General features: G+C 41.5%; 1 protein-coding gene across 1 annotated transcript in view; it reads left to right on the top strand.

Annotated features, from left to right (window-relative positions):
• ABCA1 (ATP binding cassette subfamily A member 1) overlaps positions 1-17,281 on the top strand; it is a 126,646-nt gene extending 109,365 nt beyond the window's left edge. Inside the window, exons 37-50 of the mRNA XM_015247208.3 lie at positions 561-738; positions 2,707-2,822; positions 2,915-3,059; positions 4,418-4,541; positions 5,494-5,623; positions 5,903-6,023; positions 6,814-6,876; positions 7,506-7,612; positions 9,838-9,979; positions 10,376-10,510; positions 11,495-11,598; positions 12,216-12,308; positions 12,935-13,178; positions 13,809-17,281. Coding sequence (XP_015102694.1) covers positions 561-738; positions 2,707-2,822; positions 2,915-3,059; positions 4,418-4,541; positions 5,494-5,623; positions 5,903-6,023; positions 6,814-6,876; positions 7,506-7,612; positions 9,838-9,979; positions 10,376-10,510; positions 11,495-11,598; positions 12,216-12,308; positions 12,935-13,178; positions 13,809-13,949 — 1,843 coding nt within the window. The 3' untranslated portion in view covers positions 13,950-17,281. The remainder of the gene's footprint in view (positions 1-560; positions 739-2,706; positions 2,823-2,914; positions 3,060-4,417; positions 4,542-5,493; positions 5,624-5,902; positions 6,024-6,813; positions 6,877-7,505; positions 7,613-9,837; positions 9,980-10,375; positions 10,511-11,494; positions 11,599-12,215; positions 12,309-12,934; positions 13,179-13,808) is intronic.
• The last annotated feature ends 1,618 nt before the right edge of the window (positions 17,282-18,899 follow it).

Here is an 18,899-nt window from a genome sequence, read left to right as displayed (position 1 = left end):
AATATTTGTCACTAGGATCTTTAAACCAAGCTTACATAAAACTTATAGAGAGAAATAGTTTATATTATACCGCATTTAATGGGCTCATAAGACTATTCTCATATAAGAACCTGATAGAATTTTTGTATGTGTTGGATTGATGTACCACATGCTTTTGTTGTGAAACTTGTTTATGGCCAGAAATTTGTGCCTGAACAGTTTCACACTAATATTTCTGCTTAATTTTGTTTTCAAGCTACACTAGTCCTTTATGTGTGAAAATTTACAACTTGCTGCTCATAGAAGGTCAAGAGTGGTAGAACAAAGTAAATGCCATTGGGCTGCTCTTTGATGTCCTTTAATGGTTCCATTATGGCCATGGACTCTTTTTGACCTCAGTGGAGTCAGTTTTGCATTTGAATTATTAGGGTTTTTTTTTCTTTACTTAAACATAATCATCTTTAACCCTGAATAAAATATACGTGGTGAAAAGATTTTTCCCTTGGCCTGTGCTTCAGATATCCGTGCGTGTGTATCCCCTCCTGACTGAGTCCTCAGCTGCACCATCTGTCTTTTTTCAGGATGACCACATCAGTGGATGTCCTCGTGTCCATCTGTGTCATCTTCGCGATGTCCTTCGTCCCAGCCAGCTTTGTCGTGTTCCTGATTCAGGAGCGAGTCAGCAAAGCAAAGCACCTGCAGTTCATCAGCGGAGTGAAGCCTGTCATCTACTGGCTCTCCAATTTTGTCTGGGACATGGTAAGAACTCCAGTCGGCTTCTGCTTTATAAGTCTCCATCAGGGCTCTGGACGGTGTGGAGGAGACAGCCCCTGGGTATCCCCAGGAAATGTTCTAGCTGGTCTAAAGATGAGCAAAAGAGGAAAAGGCAGAGGCCATCGTACACTGTCATGTCACCAAACATGGCATTAAGCAAAGATCTCATCTCACACCAGAGAAAGTCTGTCCACACTGACTTCAGTTAATACCCACGACCACCACCACCTCCTTCCCTAAGAGACAACTTTTCAAAGAAACAGAGGTGGAAGACTCTTTATCAAAGCTCGGAGCCAATGCCTCTAACATGTCTGATAGATTTTAACCTCCAGAGTCAGGGTGTTCTTTGTCTTACCAGGAACTCAGTCTGTCATTTATCTTTATCCATTTTACCAGAAGCATATCCATCCGTTGCAAACAGGTTTTCCTGCCACCTTATAGTGAGTATATTGCTTCTGTTTAGATCCATATGGAGGACTTCAAAGAATTCTAAAGTTTTAATTTTTGTAAAATGGAGTTGAAATGTGTCTCCCTTTAATTGTAGGCCAACAGCAAAAATTTAATTCTCTCCTTGTACAGTCCCTCAGAGGATTTTTTTTTTTTGAAGACAGCTTTCATGTAACTGAAGTCTTCCCCAGATAAGATGGTATGAGAGCACACTTTGCAGTCCCTAAAGCACTACACAGATGTGAGTGATGGTGATGGTGATGGCGGTGTGGATGACAGCAAGGCTCTCAGACTTGTCACTGTCCCATCTGATCGCCTCTCTGATGGCCGTGCTCCGTATTGTTAATGTCCCTTCGGAAAAACAAAGCGTAGAATTAACCTTGTGTTCAGGCTGTGGTCTGAGTGGTTACGAGTCTAGAGGGAGTTGATCTTTATCCCATACTTCTATTACTCAGCCCCAAGGGTAATGCATTTTTGAAGTAACACTGTCTTAGCAAACTAAACCTCTATTTCACAGGAATGGATAAATGGGATCTCTTTCACTCTACACTAATGCAATTGACTTTTTTGAACCCACACTTTCTGTTTACCCCTGTTAAACTGAATTTTATGTCATGTCCACTTGTTTTTTTCTTGACCCAGTAATTGCTTTATTGAGTAAACTCATACACACTGAGTGCTCACTGTGTGCGAATCTCTGACTCTGCCAGTCATCAGAAATTCAGGGATGAAGGATCGAATCCCTAACTCAGGAACATCACTTACCTTCCTGTGTATTATCTACCCCTCCCCACTTTAGGGCCTCTGAAGTTTGCTGTAAGTGTGTCTTCATCTAAGTTGTTAAAAAACACAATTAGGTAGGATGGGACTGAGCTGCAGAATCCTGTGGTCTGAAGCTGCAAATTCTCCTAACAGCTGACAAGCCCACTCCCACCTCCCTGCCTGTGCTTTCTTCCTCCAGCTGTGAATTCTTGTAATTGTCCTGCGGTCAAGTATTTATTTCTGCATTTTAATGCTTGAGACACTGTCAGGACAGACTTTAAAATTAGTCTCAGTGTGATGAAATAGTTCTGACATTCGTGTTCTAAATGCTTACCTCATAAACAGATTACTAGTGAGATTGATCTTGGGCAGACTCTAATATAGCATTAATGATGAAACAGACACAATCATCTTGGGGAAGAGTAATGGCAGCTTACTTGCTGCCTGTGAAATTGAAATTACTCTGACCAGGAATCCATCCTTCAGTAAGTTTACTGAGCGTGACACCTTGGCTTCTCTGCTGGAAAGACAGAAAGGACATGCAGTTTATAAAATCATTGGAGGGTAAAATCCTTGTCAAAATGCATTGTCCGGTATTTTGATGAATAGTTTCTGTGGCTTCATTAGTTCAGAGTTATTCTTCAATATGTTTATCTGCTGCTTCTTGTCCAATGATGCTGAGGATTTGAGATGTGTTGTGTCTTTGACTTAGGGGTAAACTTGATTTCCTTGTTTCACTTTTAGTGCAACTATGTCGTCCCTGCCACGCTGGTCATTATCATCTTCATCTGCTTCCAGCAGAAGTCCTATGTGTCCTCCACCAACCTACCTGTGCTCGCCCTCCTACTTTTGCTGTATGGGTAAGGCACCTCTGCATGGGGCACATGGTGTATCTGGTGTCAGAGGGAAGGCAGGGGACACCTAGTGGACATTTGTCTTTGTGCCCCACCAGGTGGTCCATCACACCTCTCATGTATCCAGCCTCCTTCGTGTTCAAGATCCCTAGCACCGCCTACGTGGTCCTCACCAGCGTGAACCTCTTCATCGGCATCAATGGCAGTGTGGCCACCTTTGTGCTGGAGCTCTTCACCAACAACGTGAGTTCTGCGGAAACAGTGCCTCCTGCTGGGATGGGCATCTCTGGGAGCCAGAGGACAGTGTTCAGTCATGATCTTATTTCTCCCTGCCTATGGTGTTGATGCCACGGACCACTCTGTCCTTTTGCAGAGTCTGGGTTTGCATAGCACCTCTCACTCCTCCTCTTCCTGACGTGTCTCTGATCAAGCCTTTCAGTTTCCTTTGACAAGTTCTGTATTTCTTTCTGTTTAAGCGTTGCTTTTTCCCAGCTTTCTGTCCTCTGCCATCTTGTTTTCCACTTTAGATACTGTCTCTGGGTGATGCCATTCGTTCTGCGAGCTTTTACCCTCACCTCTGTCAGTGTCTTACATTGTTCTCTCTCAGCTCTGTGCCTCGAGCCCCGACTGTTCCCCTGAATTCTAGTCTCACGTTCTCACTTGCCTAGTGGGTGGCTCTGTTTAGATAACTGAAAGATGCCCCAGACTGGCCATGTCCCAGTCATCTTCCCCTCAGAACCCAGTATTTCTCTTGCCATTCCTGTCACACTGGATGGCATGACTGTCCACCCAGTCACTTTGCTGGCAATATTAGAGTCATTTTAAATGTTTTACTTTTGCTAGTTTCTCATTCAGTTGGTTACTTTGCCAGTTCCCCCAATCACAGATCTCTTTAACAGGGTTCCCTGTCCATTCCTGTTGTCATTGCCTTTGTCCAGACACCTTAGCTGAGCACACGAGGCCTTTCCGAGAGGTGTACACCCTTCCTGGGCAGTTCCACCACACCCTTACCCCAGGCACTTCAGCTGAGTTGTCTGTTAATCTCTCTGTACTCCTGGAGGCCTGGCTTAAAATGCCCTTCCTCTGTCATGGAGTCTGGTAGTACTGCCCTTCAGGATTGAGCTGGGATGGAAAGCTTTCCTTACCTGCCTTGTGGGAGATGTTCCCTAAGCACGTAGCAGCTTACTCAGTTGTTGGGTATTTGGCCATTGCTGGATTGATGTATTGAAGAAGACTTTTCAAAAGTCCAACAAAATCCTAAAACTGAAATATTGACCCAGACAGGAGCAATTTGCTTTTTAAAATGCTAAGCAAATATTTTATGATGGATTTGCTTCTGATTAAATATGATCATGTATTTCTAAACTTTGCTCACATTTCTCCAAACTCATAGCATTAGTCCGCATTTTCTGAAGAGCGGAACCTTATCACGTTATATATCGTCAGCTATGACTACTGCTATTTATTGGTATCTGATGCAGAGATTCAGTTGGGCCTCAGGGAATCAGATTTTTTTTCTTCATTCCCATATTTTAGACTTTGGTAAATTTCTAGCCTGAATCATGAAAGACCTACAGTCTCTCTCTGTCTTATTTTTTCAGAAGCTGAATAACATCAATGATATCCTGAAGTCTGTGTTCTTGATCTTCCCACATTTTTGCCTGGGACGGGGGCTCATTGACATGGTGAAAAACCAGGCAATGGCTGATGCCTTGGAAAGGTTTGGTGAGTGACAGCAGTGGCTGGAGGATGTTTTAATAGAGATGGCAGCTTGCATGGGCCTCGGCACTTTGGGTGGCTGGGCACAGGACTTCCCTCCACTGCTAGGGCTCATGACAACATAGCTGGTTGTGGCACGACCACAACCAAAGGTCAGAGGGTAATTTTGGAGGTAAGGAAAATAGTGACGTGGGCTTGGAACCAGTGCCTGATACCACTGGTGGGGTTTGTCAGAGTCACTGGAAAAGTCAAACCACAGCTTTGAGAATTAGATACAGGCCAGAGAATCAGAAGGAAAGGTGCAGACTTTGGCTCTATTAGATAAATCGTGGGCCTGCAGATGTGGTCATAGATTACCTTTTACACAGTCTATAAAAAGGCAATTTACTGCAGCTCTTTCTACCTTTAGAATCTTTAAAAATTATGTCTCCTGTGGCCATGTTACTATCCTTTTTGACGGGCTCATATGGTCAGATAGGCCATATTATTGAATGCGCACAGAAGAGGGACTTTTTTTTTTTTAACTTGGAGGTACAAATCAGGTATATAAGGAATTTAGGGACTATTTATGTAAAACTAGGTGAATCGAGTCACTGGGTTACATTATATGCCTTTCAGGGCACCTTTTTAAAGTTCTTTCTAATCTTTCTTAGTGAAACTTGTAATTTGTTAAAATACTGACCCTAAAAATTACCCTGGATTGTTTGCTTTTTTAAGAACGACTTTTGATACTTTGGCTTTGCAATTGTGATTGGTGCTGGGTCGCGACATGTTTCCCCAAAATCTTACCCTAAATCAGACTTGTAGAGTGGTGGCTCCCTTATTTTTTTTCTTTCTTGTCATGGGCAATAACCATTGGTGTCTCTGGGGAACGTAGGTGAATTTGAGCCCGAGTCTGAGGAAGGGCTGTGGTCTTTGGTGCCTAATTTTGACTGGATCTCTGCGTTGTGTCCACCAGGGGAGAATCGCTTTGTCTCGCCACTATCTTGGGACTTGGTGGGACGAAACCTCTTCGCCATGGCCGTGGAAGGGGTGGTCTTCTTCCTCATCACTGTGCTGATCCAGTACAGGTTCTTCATCAGGCCCAGGTGAGCGTTCTCTCAGAACTCATGCAGCGCCTGGCTGAGGGTCTTGCAAGAGGAGCACAGAGGAGCACGGGAAAACCTTTGCCAGTGATGGTTGGGTTGACTTAAACTCAAAACAGATAATCAAACTGATTTTCCTAATGTGGGCATCCCCCAGCCCCCAACACTGCTGACAACTCTGGAGTATAGATTCTACAGGACTGCTTCAGAAATTGGGTCTTTGACTTGAAAAATAACTTGAAAGGTTGATTTTTTTTTTCCTCTTAATTCTTTCCCCCTAAGACCTGTAAAGGCAAAGCTTCCTCCTCTGAATGATGAGGATGAAGATGTGAGGCGGGAAAGACAGAGGATTCTTGATGGTGGCGGACAGAATGACATCTTGGAAATCAAGGAGTTGACTAAGGTGAGGCAATGAGGACAGGTGGTAACAACTTGTCTTCAGTTTTTTTCAGCCTTATATGTTTGAAACTAGCATTTTGCTGACTTGCTTAATAAAAAGAGCGTGCATCCTACAATGGGTATCTATACCTACCTTCTGTCAATTTAATTTTATCTGAAATACACCATGGGGACTTCTTAATTAAAGAAATCCTACTGAGAGTAATTATAAAGTGAATTCTTATTCTTGAGTATATTTGTTTTTCACATTTATGTTTATGTGTTGTTATTAAAACATACTAATATTGTATATCATGTCAAAGCTGAAGTAGGGAGAGTAAGTGATTTTCAGTTTCCTGGTCCAAAAAGCTGGTGCGTCTCCACTGCTTAAGAGGAGGGTCTGTTTCCTCCCTCTCTGGGAGCCAGAATCCCAGCAATTCACTGCTTTGTAATACAGTCAGTACTTTCAACGCTTTGATAAATTTTTACCTGTAGAATTTAATTTTTTTAATATCTACAATATTTTTATATATTAAATAAAAACTATGTAGATATCAATGGCCCATATGTTTTTAGAAAGCTGGTATTAGATTAAAAAATGAAAGGAAACTCACTTGTATTTTGAGCTTCAGAGTCAGTCAGAGGCCAGCTGCCGCAGAGACAGACCAAAGCTTTCAGCACTTCAAGTATGTGACTTAGTCTCATCATGAGTCTTATTCTGTGGTATGTTTAAGTCATGACTCCCTCTTCCACAGTTGCCTGGGATGGCTGTGTGTCACTGCAGCTCATGCAGTTTTGCATTTTGTTTGTTGCAGATTTATAGAAGGAAGAGGAAGCCTGCCGTTGACAGGATTTGCGTCGGCATTCCTCCTGGCGAGGTAAAGGCACTTTGTCTATACCGTATCTGCCCCTATTAATTCAGATGCTCTCTACCCCAATCAGACAACAGTATCTGTAAGGGGTCAAAAGTGGTTTTAAAAGGCTTCTTGATTTATACCTATGTGGAGCAACCAGTCATTGAAAGGATGGGAGCCCCATATGTCAAAAGTGAACAATTTTGGATAATGTTAGGCAATTTAAGAAAAGCATGCACATCCAGAAAGTGATCTTGTGATCCATTCAAGATGATGATGAAATTCGAAAGAGTTTAAAAAAATATTTTTCTCCTTTCTTGGTCATGTTTGTATTCTTGTATGCCTTTCAGCCAGATTAGATGGTGACATTTGACTTGTTGGCTTTCATTACTGTTTTTCACGCGTTAACTTTGGCCTGAATCTGATGACTGAAATAATACTTACAAATACATACACCACTTAAAATGGCCCCTTTATAAAATGTATGTTAAAAGGTATGATTTCTAAAACCAAGAAAACGTTTGACTCTTCATCAAGTGTAATGTTTTAGGATCATGTTATATAAAAACTAAGCTGGGGGGACTGTTTTATAGGGGTCACTTGTATTCAGATTTTTAGCAGTTTGCTTGTACAACTTACCCAATCTTTTTCAGTGCTTTGGACTTCTGGGTGTTAATGGGGCTGGGAAATCCTCAACTTTCAAGATGTTAACAGGAGATACCACGGTTACCAGAGGAGATGCTTTCCTTAACAAAAATAGGTGAGAAAAGAAGTCTGTAGTTTGCTACAATGACTTTTTTCAACTTTATTTAAATAAACATATCGTTCTTTTTCTGATTATAACAACACTGTATAGTTTCAAAAATGTTGAAACATAGTCAATTGTAAAGAAGTAAATAAAAATAATATACAGTTTCACTACCTAGAGATAACATTTACATTTCCTTTCAGTCTCACACTATTTTTTTTAACAGCTTTGTTCGGGTATAATTTATGTGCCATACAATTTACTTGTGTTAAGAGTACACAATTCAATGACTTTTAGGCAATTTACAGAGTTGTTCAACCATTATCACAATTCAGTCTTAGAACATTCCCATCACCCCCAAATCTCTTGACTTTATATACACATATAAATGTATTATGAAGTTGAGATGATACTGTATTTTTTTTAAAGTTTTTTGTTTTTGTTTTTGTTAATGACTGTATTATGACTGTTTCTCAATGGGTCACACATTCTAAGATGTGGAATTTTACGTTACTGCGTAAAATACATCTGTGCACACGTACCTATAGTTTATTTCATCAACTCCTTATTGTTGGACATTAATTAGTTTCTGTTTTTCACTACGTATGTCCTTGTATTTGTCTAGAAAATTCCTACAAGATAAAAGGTTATATATACTTGCCCAATTGCCCTCTCTAAAGCGTGTACCAACTACTGATGTCTCCTCCGGGCTACTGCCTGAGAGCGCTCAGGTCACTAAGCAGCATGATCTTAAGGGATCCAGGACACATTAGAGACCTGTTAGGCAGCATTACCTGGGAGCACTCTAAATACGTGGGACTTCTCTGGGCTTCTCACGTGGACAGATGGTACAAGGCAGTGGCTTCCTTTCGAACTTTTTGATCATGGCCCATAATATCGAATACATTTTTACCTCTCAACCTAGGATATGCACGTGAACACGCATATAGCTTAAATAAACGTTCTGTAAAACATTACCTATTCTTACTGCTTGTAGTGCACTCTGGTGTTTCTTATTCTACCTTATACCACGCCATTTTAAAAAAATACTGACCGTGACCCACTAAATTTATTTCACAACCCACTAATGGATGGCAACTTAAAATTTGAAAATGACAGGGGGCTCCTAGCCCATAAAACTGAAAAGAGCAAGGAACTTAATGTACTTATGAGTCTCCTCCTCTGACTCTTAGCAGTTTTTCGGTAGCAGTGGAGAGGGGGTTTAAGAGAACAGAATTTCTAGAACAGCAGATCTTAGGCTACACAGCTGCGTCCCTAGGCTTGTCCCTGGTACCAGAGTCCTGGAGCACATCGCAGTGGCAGCAGTAACTGCCCCAAACTAATGTTTGTCACAGTGCCTGGTTCTAAGAGCCAGTTTGGACAGAGTAGCTGTGAGGTCCAGCAAAGGGTCCGTGGGTGTCTTGATCATAATTCTAGAAAAGGCTGGACCTGAGAGTACTAACTGATATGCAGGGAGGAGTGAATACTGCTGACAGGTCAAACTCACGGCTGTCCAGAGGTGGCTGTAGTGCAGCCATCGGACTGGATATGACACCGAGCTTCCTCCTACATCAGGGATTCTTAACCTGAGATTGGCTTTAGAGGGCCTAAAAGCTGCCTCCACAGTGTATCTAAAATTGTGTCCGTAGGTATAATTTTTATTGTCCCCAGATTCTCAGAGTCTGTGATTAAAAAAAAAAAAAACCCTTAAAAACCAGGGTTGAGTATTTAGTGGCACCAAGGGGTCTGGATCGTGCTGTGGCTGAGTCATGTATGGGCAGCAAAATGCAGAGAGAGGTCGTACTGAGTTGCTGGGTGTCCTCTGGATCTGAATGGCCATGAAGGAGACCGGAACAACAGAGCACTTGGTGTATATGACCGGGCCCAGAGGCAAGTCAAGGATGGACACTTAGTGTTAAAGCCCCAGGACAGTGCAACTGAGGTTGTTTATAAAGATAGTACTGAAGCTAGGATGGATTGGGAATTCTGAAATGGGACTGAACCTGCAGATTGAGGTGTCGGCGGAGCCAGGTGCAAGGACTGGGCAGGATGCAGGCAGGAACGCTGAGTTCCAGGAGGGGCTGGCCTCCTGGGGGTGGAAAGGCTGTTGCTTCAAGCTATAGCAAGTGTTCTTGCTGGTATTTTTGTCATGCACACGCACACTGTGTAGGAACGTTAGTCAGGATTTTCTGATCAGAGTAGCTCTAAATGCTGACCACTTCTGTTTTTCCTTGCAGTATCTTATCAAACATCCATGAAGTACACCAGAATATGGGCTATTGCCCTCAGTTTGATGCCATCACGGAATTACTGACTGGAAGAGAACACGTGGAGTTCTTTGCCCTCTTGAGAGGAGTCCCAGAGAAGGAAGTTGGCAAGGTACCACGGGGCCCGGGAAGCCAGCCTGCCTGCCTCCTTGGGCGTCCTGACAGTGTGCCTTACGGCTGTGACTTTCACACGTGACTTCTGGCTGTCCTTGCTCAGGGATGCAGCAGTGCAAAGTGCTGGTTTTTAGTGCCTCCTTTCAGGGTGGGAACCTGTGGTGGCAGTGGGGCAGGGACAGGTGAACAGGCTCCTGCTGGAGGGCAGAGAGGGAGTGCTGCTCCCACCCCACGAGCCCCTTCCCCCTGCTTTTGACTCTATAATCACAACTTGCTGGGTTGTGATTATAGACTCTGGTCCTACTCAGTAAAAGGGTTGTCATATGCACGTGTAAGAAAGCACAATAAGACTACCAAACCCAACGGGAGTGAAGGTGCTTTTTATCACTTGTAGGTTGGTGAGTGGGCAATTCGGAAGCTGGGCCTCGTGAAGTACGGAGAGAAATACGCCGGAAACTACAGTGGGGGCAATAAGCGCAAGCTCTCGACGGCCATGGCTCTGATCGGTGGGCCTCCTGTGGTGTTTCTGGTGAGTGTGGCTGTCACTGGAAAACTCTGTTCTGGCCTGAATGGAAAACATCTCTGAAGTCCGGTGTCCAGGGTGTGCGTGGCTGATGTGGCAGTGGCACACCTCCTCCCCTGGCCAGGAACAGCTGAGCAGCCTCAGAGACCCAGAGGGAAGCTCCCTCGTCCCTCTCCTTGACACTTGTGGGGGTGGCTCTGCTGGGCCCTCAGATGCTCCAAAAGAGGAGATACTCTTTGGACCTTATTTCTCTTGTGTGGCTGGGGCTCAATATGTGACTTGGCCTTTCTCTGAACCATTCTGTCTGCCATCTGTGTGTGCATCCCCTGAAAAGGGAGACTGTGGATACAGCTTCAGGATTCCCAAGGTAGCACCTGGGTCATGGTTTCTTACAGAGAGATGGAAAACAGAAGGTTAGTTCAGACAGTGACCCCTTATTCTTCTGCAGAAAAGAAGAACATTGAAGTTATTGTAGAAAGAAGCCTTAGGCTGAGGCTTTAATGTTCTCTACACTATTTGGATCTGAAATTTTTTTCTCTCAGACTACCAAGTACAATATGACAGGCTAAGCTGGACTGAGCTAGAATTTAAAAAAAAGAAGAAGAAAAGGAATTTTATCCAGACCTTAAATTGACTTCAGTAGAGATTTCAGACAAAGGATAGTTTTTTAGTATATACTTGTCAGTCATGAAAAGATAATTGAAACTAAATGACTTTTCCCCTTCCCTTTCTGTATATTTGGAGAAATTTAATTTCATAAAAAACTAAATCTGAGTTTTCAACTCAATGACATACTGATCAAAGTGAACTGGTTGCACACAAGTATGAAACACTCTCGTATGTCAGGTCTGGTTCTTCGGTTCATCAAGAAATAAATAGAACGGTAAGCTAAAACTTAGGCTATTGCAAAGATGCGTCTGCATTTGAAACCAAATCCATCTTTGACTTGTTTTCCAGCGCGTAATAGGACTCACTTTATTCTAATTACAGGATGAACCGACCACAGGCATGGATCCCAAAGCCCGGCGATTCCTGTGGAACTGTGCCCTAAGTATCATCAAGGAAGGGAGATCAGTGGTGCTTACATCGCATAGGTCTGTACTGAAGACTTAGCTTGGCTTCTTTGTTGTGTAATTTTTTAAGTTTTCCAAGTAGTATAGTTGATCGTTGTGTGAAAATAGAAAATAAAGAAAGGCAGAGAGAAACAATGTAACCACCTGACACTGCGTCACCAGGAGACAACTATTACTGTCATTGGGCAACAGATCATTGCACAGTGTCCTGTGCAAATCTGCATGTGGTGTATGTGGGGTTTTTTTTTCTTTTTTACAAAAAAAAATGCAAGCTTTAGTATATACCGTAAGTTCTTTTTCACTTAACAATATTGTGAACATTATTCCAAGTCAGTTAATTTAGATGTGTCGTCAGTTCTTATAGCTATTGGTGAATAGTATTCCATTAGGATATACCCCAATTTATTGAACTATTCCTCTTTTGTGTAGATGTTTGGGTTGTTTCCAACGTGTTTCACAATTGTAAACAGCACGGCATGAACAGCATTATCCCTCCATCTTCACGTATTTGTACAGGACGCACTTATGCCCTAGGAAGCTGGGAATCTGTTTCTTGGAAATGCCAGATGTCATGGTGATGCTCTGACGGTTTTAAGAGCATCTCTCTAAAACTCAGACCTCATTCTGTTTGCCCACAGCATGGAAGAATGTGAAGCTCTTTGCACTAGGATGGCAATTATGGTCAATGGGAGGTTCAGGTGTCTTGGCAGCGTCCAACATCTGAAAAACAGGTAACAAAGATAATTTCTTTGGGATCCCACATATTGAGAAATCGTGTATTTATTCTTTTGTGAGTGTCTACATGGTGGCTGTAAAGTAAAGGGAAATAAACTGTACAAAATGGTGTAGTGGTAAGAATGAGGACTTTGAAGTCAGAGCTGCACACAAATTCCATCTTGACCTTTTACTGGTTGTATGCCGTTGGGCAAGTTACTTAACCTCTGAGAGTCGGTGCTGTAGGACTGTCTACCGCTAGCCTTGACAGAGATGAAATGGAAAGATTTATGCATGCCAGTAAAGTTAGCGCATAGGCTTTGGAGTCAGACACATTGGGTCCACATCCTGGCCTAGCACATCTGAGCTTCGTGCCACGAGCAAGTGACTCTCTGGGCTCCAGGTTCTCTGTAACATCTGACCGACCTCAAGGGTTCAGGTGAAGATTAAACCAAGTCATGTTTGACATCTCACGTCGTAGGGATTCAACACATGATAACTGGTTCCTTCTCTCTGAAACTGATTTCTGGGTCTGTCTGGGATCTTTCGTCTTCATGACCCAAGCTGGGTTCTCAGAGTTAAATAGCCTTTTGAGACGTTTCCTGAGGATCTTCCATGTGGACTTGCTTCTTCCTGCTTTCAGGTTTGGAGACGGTTATACAATAGTTGTACGAATAGCAGGGTCCAACCCGGACCTGAAGCCTGTCCAGGAGTTCTTTGGACTCGCCTTTCCAGGAAGCGTCCTGAAGGAGAAGCACCGGAACATGCTGCAGTACCAGCTTCCGTCATCACTGTCCTCCCTGGCCAAGATCTTTAGCGCCCTTTCCCAGAGCAAAAAGCGACTCCACATAGAAGACTACTCTGTCTCTCAGACAACACTTGACCAAGTAAGCTTTGAGAGTCAAAAACAGATTTGCTTTCCAGGGTGAGGATTCCTGCCCCTTCTCCTTACCTCCCTGCCAACACCGCCCCCAACCCCATTGTGGGCCTCAGAACAGTGCAGAGCACCTGAGCTTGACCTCCTGATCGTCAGCTACCTGTGCTTTTTACCTAATCCCCCTGAATCTGAAAAGGGAGATGATACTATCTACTTCATAGGGTTATTATGAGCATAAATTGTCACAAAAATCATAAAAACTGCCATTTATTGAGTAGCTGCCACGGGCCAGGCATTTTGCCAGGTGCCTTATCCCATTTAAATTAGGTAACATTAGGTACCAAATAGATTCTGGCCATCAGTAGATGTCAGCTTTCATCCCTCTCCCTTTCCTGTATGAGTCAGAGTAAATAGATGATTGAGCAGCTGGTGACTGGGGGAGGTGCACTATAGAAGGTCAGTTGTTAATGGTTAGTGCTTTTTCAAGCATTCCCCTCCCCTCACACACAAAGGTTTCTAGTAATCTAGTTAAATACAGTCTTGTATTCTCCTACCTGATCTAACTCCACCCAGGGAAAAATGCAGCTAGAATAAAGAGAGAGTTAGAGGTTTTTATAAAGGTCCATCTTTCTTTTGACAGGTATTTGTAAACTTTGCCAAGGACCAAAGTGATGATGACCACTTAAAGGACCTGTCATTACACAAAAACCAGACAGTAGTGGATGTGGCAGTTCTCACATCTTTTCTGCAGGATGAGAAAGTGAAAGAAAGTTACGTGTGAAGAATCCTGTTCCTCCAGGGTGGCTGAAAGAAAGGAGGAACCACACCTTCCTTTGCACCGAGTGACGTGTTCCAGAGGAACGAGCTGGAAGCCTTTGTGGGAAGAAGTAAACTGGATACTGTACTGATACTATTCAATGCAATGCAATTCAATGCAATGAAAACAAAATTCCATTACAAGGGCAGTGCCTTTGTAGCCTATGTCTTGTATGGCTCGCGAGTGAAAAAGACTTGAATTTAGTTTATTACCTTATACTCATGTGAAACTCTAGTATGGAGCCCGGCGGACATATGGGTCTGACATACTTTTTCTGTTCCTTTGTATTCTTACTGGGGTTGCAACAATAACTCATCAAATAATCATGGCCAGTGATTATCAGAGTCAAAAGGCACGCACATCCTCATTCGTTAAGCCCTGCCGTACCAGGAGACCGGCTTCCCGGTGACACAGCCCCTGCTGGCAATCAGTGCATCAGAATTACTAGTGCCAAGTTGCTCAGAAAGCCTGAAGCACCATGGTGTGTCATGCACACTTTTGTGAAAGCTGCTCTTCTCAAAATCTGTTGACATCATGAAGTATCAGGTGACAAGATGGTGCCATGTGTGGGGAAAATCCTGCTTTGATTCCCTTCATGATGAGCTGCTCTGGTGGTGGTAACATTCAAGTTGTGGTGGTGGCGCTAGACTAGTGAGACTTGGTTCCATTGTTAGGTTGTCCCTCGCTTAGAACCACAGGTCTCCAGGGTTACCTTTCTGGGACTCTTGAAATATACTTAGATCTTGGTAAGAAGCAAAGAATCAGCAACCACATTTCTGGGGCTGGAAACAGTGGAGGCCAGGGCATTGGTGCCTTCAAACCGAGGGAGGCCAATGTCCAGCTGTCCTGATTGTCTACTAACACGGTACACTGCATCTCAAGGTCTTGTTGTTTGACACAAGCATAGTATTATTTCTGGCTTTTTGAATTAACCTCAAACATGAAAAGGTGGAGCTATATTTTGACAAAAATCTTTGTACTTTTATGTTATTTGGAATTGTAAGTTCTGTCAGTGATTTATGAAACCTTAGAATGGCCTTTTTGTAGAACCCTGTGGTATAGAGGATGATGGTCACACTGCCTCTCTAGCTTTATTTTTTCATGTAGGTTTGCAAATGGATGGTCTGACTAGTGCCTGGTGACCAGAAAACAGTGTGGTGGCCAAGGTCTCATAACATTGTATTTAAGTTTATGATCACTGAGAAGTCTTCTAGTCTCAGTTTATTAAGTACTTTTTGAGTGTATGTTATAACTGAAGGAGTATACATGAATAGGGTGAGGGGAAACTAAGTCTCAGCAGGTTTCTTGTGCCATATTCTGTGGATAACTGGTTTACAAATATAGGTTGTTCTATTGTGGTTGTAGGAACCCACTGAAAGAACACTGGGCAGCCCACTTCTTGAAAACAGCAACAATGCAGAAGCCAGCAGGTTTGAATGTCATGAGGGTCACAAGACTGACCACAATGCAAAACTAGACAAAAGGTTCGCTAAACAATGAATACTTTCACAGAGAACACAGCTAGCTTCACAACTTGTTGAGTAACATAAAACTTGTGATCGTGGCGTTTAGTACCTTAAAATAATTGCCTTTGAAGATCTCAGATACCCCATTCTGACAATCTCAAATTTTTCATCTCCTCAGTCACTAACCTATCATGAAGAAAAAAAAAAAAAAAAAAACCAAACCAGCAAATGCCCCACATGAAGATGACTTCAGACTTTTCTAACCCAATTTTATTTTTTTTTAGTGAGTAAACGTTTTTTCAAAATATTATTGCACCAATGCTTAATGTTACCTGTATTGAGACAACAAAAATATAAGAAAACTACTATTTGGTGAAGTTAGTGATCTTTCAATATCATTACTAATTTATGCTCCTTAAAAAAAACATAAATATTAACTCTAAAGGTGTAAGATTTCACATCTTTTCCAAATCTGCATTAAAAAAATTTACTGAATGTTATCACGTAATTTGTTGCTTAGAAGATGAAAATGATTTTTAGAAATTAATGCCAAAATTTTCTAACATGATAAATAAGTAATGAAGGCATTTTTCCAATAATGATTGGCATGAGGTCATTCTATTTTATGTTATCTTTAATGATAAAAATTCATAGAGTAATTGTTTCTCCTTATTTGATACTTTCCAAAATCAAGCTTCGATTTTCCCATTTTACTAGAGTGATGTTCTCATTCTGTAACCATGAGCAGCTCCTCTTTGATTACTCTCCTTCAAGGCCATATTTTAAACAATCAAAAGACACTGTGAACTACTTTGAAAAAAATTACGTTTCAATATAGATTTAACGAATCTCTTAAGCTAGAAACAATCTACAGTTAGACATCTACTTCATTAATATTGTTACCTTTTAGACTATCCAGGTAGTAGTCTTGAATTTTTCTGTGTAAGCCTAATTATAGTAGACATTTTTACCAACCCCCTGCTCAGTCAAGTAAAATTTCTATATAATCCCTGTGGAAATGTAACCGTGTGAATTTTGAAAATTCTCAGAAGTCTTCAAAGATTTCTGCTTTTGCTTCTTTTGGACACCTTAAACCTTGTTAACAACTGTGAATATGAGAAATACAAAAGAAAACATTTTTTTTTAAAAAAAGCCCTCTATACCCAAATGCCCAGCACAGGTCATTGTTAAAAAAAAAAACAAAAAACACAACCGAACCTCAAACTACTGTATTTCAACATATGTACTGAAATCATACGCATTTTGACTATTACATGTTGCATATCAATCACTATCTAGTAATTATTGACTAAAGGGATTTGTCTGTTTTCTTTTTGTGGTTGTATATATCAGGTGAAAATTTTTTCCAAAGAGCCATGAGTCATATTATATTGAACCACTTTGATACTGAGATTGATTTCTACCCGTTACTATTTACTAGTAATAATATAGTACAATAGTCACGTTGCTCTAGTTCTCTTCAAAATTGTTGCATCCCTTTTTATAGAATGTTTATACTTCCATAAGGTGTAAGTATTCTGTCTGCCCTTCTTCTACCCTAGGATGAAGCTATGTTTTTGTGCTTTTTCTTTATCATCGGCCCTTCATTCCAAGCACTTTATGCTGTCTGTAATGGGATCTATTTTTGCACTGGAATATCTGAGAATTGCAAAACTAGACAAAAGTTTCACAATAGATTTCTAAGTTAAATCATTTTCATTAAAAGAAAAAAACAAAAAAAATTTTGTATTGTCAATAACTTTATATGAAGTATTAAAAAAGGCGTATTTCTATGTTGTAATAAGTCACGAAATAAAGCTGTGACAGTTCTGTTGGTCTATGGAAATTTATTTTTGTGCATTCCTAGCACCACCTACTGTTAAAGCTTATGAAGTAATTACAAAAGGAAGAAACATCTGCTTGTAAAAGAGAAGCTATTCAGATCCAAAGTAGAAATTTAGGAAAAACTAAGTGTCAGTCACAAAAGAGAATTGAGGAGACTGCTTGAAAATAAAGGGTCTTTGGCACTTTCATGGTTCAGTCATGGTAGCAGGTGGTACTAAGTTTAAGATGTTTATTTTTATTGACATACAATCGATTTCAAATGTATTAATTTCTGGTGTACAGCATAGTGATTCAGTTATACATATATATTCATTTTCATATTTTTTCATTATAGGTTATTATAAGATGTTGAATATATAGTGCTATACAGCAGGACTCTGTTGTTTGTCTATTTTATATATAGTAGTATCCACAAATCTTGAACTTCCAATTTGTCCCTCCCCTCCTTCCCTCACAACCGTAAGTTTGTCTTCTATGTCTGTCAGTCTGCTTCTTTTTAAGAGGTTTTAGATAAACTTATTCTGCTTAGAGATATGAAACCAAGAGATCTCTGAACGTACTCTGTAGCTAAGCCATTTTTAAAAACTTCGTGACTTCAGTTGGCATTGAGGAAGTTACAAAGGCAGCCTTCAATGTTCTTTTATTTATTCAACCAAAATACAAGGACACAGTGTAGCAGGGGTACTGTCCAGGTGGCGGGAGGGGTAGCCAGGGTGAGCATGCAGGAAAAGCAGAACGTGGGAGGAGAAACGAGACTAACATCGTGGAGGTGCATTCTCCTCTGTAAAAAGTGCTGTGTGGTTGGTCTTGGCCCAAGACTACGTGGCACGGTGATGAAGTGTGGATGTATTTTTCACATCAGATTTCTGGTGAAGCTGAGTCTCAGTTAATCTGTCCTTGTAAAATCAGTTGAGCATCATTGTACAGTAATGTAACAGATACTTATCAAACTGCATTGTGCACCAAATATTCTTCTAGGTTCAGGGGATACAGTGTTGAAGATAGAATTCCTGCTCCGATGAACTTGAATTTCAAAGGAGAAATTATATTCATATTCACAATGGATGTGTGGGCAAACAGATACAGTGAATTCAGACACTTCAGTAAGTGCTAAGAAGAAAATACAACACAGTAACAGGCTAGCGATGAAAAGGAGTCAGCACTTGGAGGAGTGACGTTTAAGCTCTGATGTGAATAAAATAAACAGGAGCTAACAATCTGAAGGTGGACAGAAGAACATTCCTGGAAGAGAGAATACCCAGTGCAAAAGCCCCAGGTAGGAAAAAACTTGGCAAGTTGGGAAGCAGGGAGGAGAATTCCAGTGTCTCTGGAGTTGGAGGGAATGGAATTAGAGGCAGGAGTCAGACCTTGTGGGGCCTCATAGGCCAGGTTAGGGTATCTCGATTTTATTGTTACTGCAATGAGGAGTTTAAACAAGGTGGTGGTTTGAGCTAATCTCTGTTTCAGAAAGAACTTCGCTGGCTATCTGGGGCAAAGGACCGTAGGAAGGCTAAGTAGGAGATGATGGTGGACTGGCCAAGGGTGGTAGCAACAGACAAAGGACTAGTAACATCCAGGGTCTCGTTTAGAGATAGAGCCAATA

The sequence above is a fragment of the Vicugna pacos genome, chromosome 4 (genome assembly GCF_048564905.1).
Source record: "Vicugna pacos chromosome 4, VicPac4, whole genome shotgun sequence".
In the NCBI taxonomy this organism is placed as follows: Eukaryota; Metazoa; Chordata; class Mammalia; order Artiodactyla; family Camelidae; genus Vicugna; species Vicugna pacos.
This window is presented reverse-complemented; position numbering and strand designations above follow the sequence as displayed.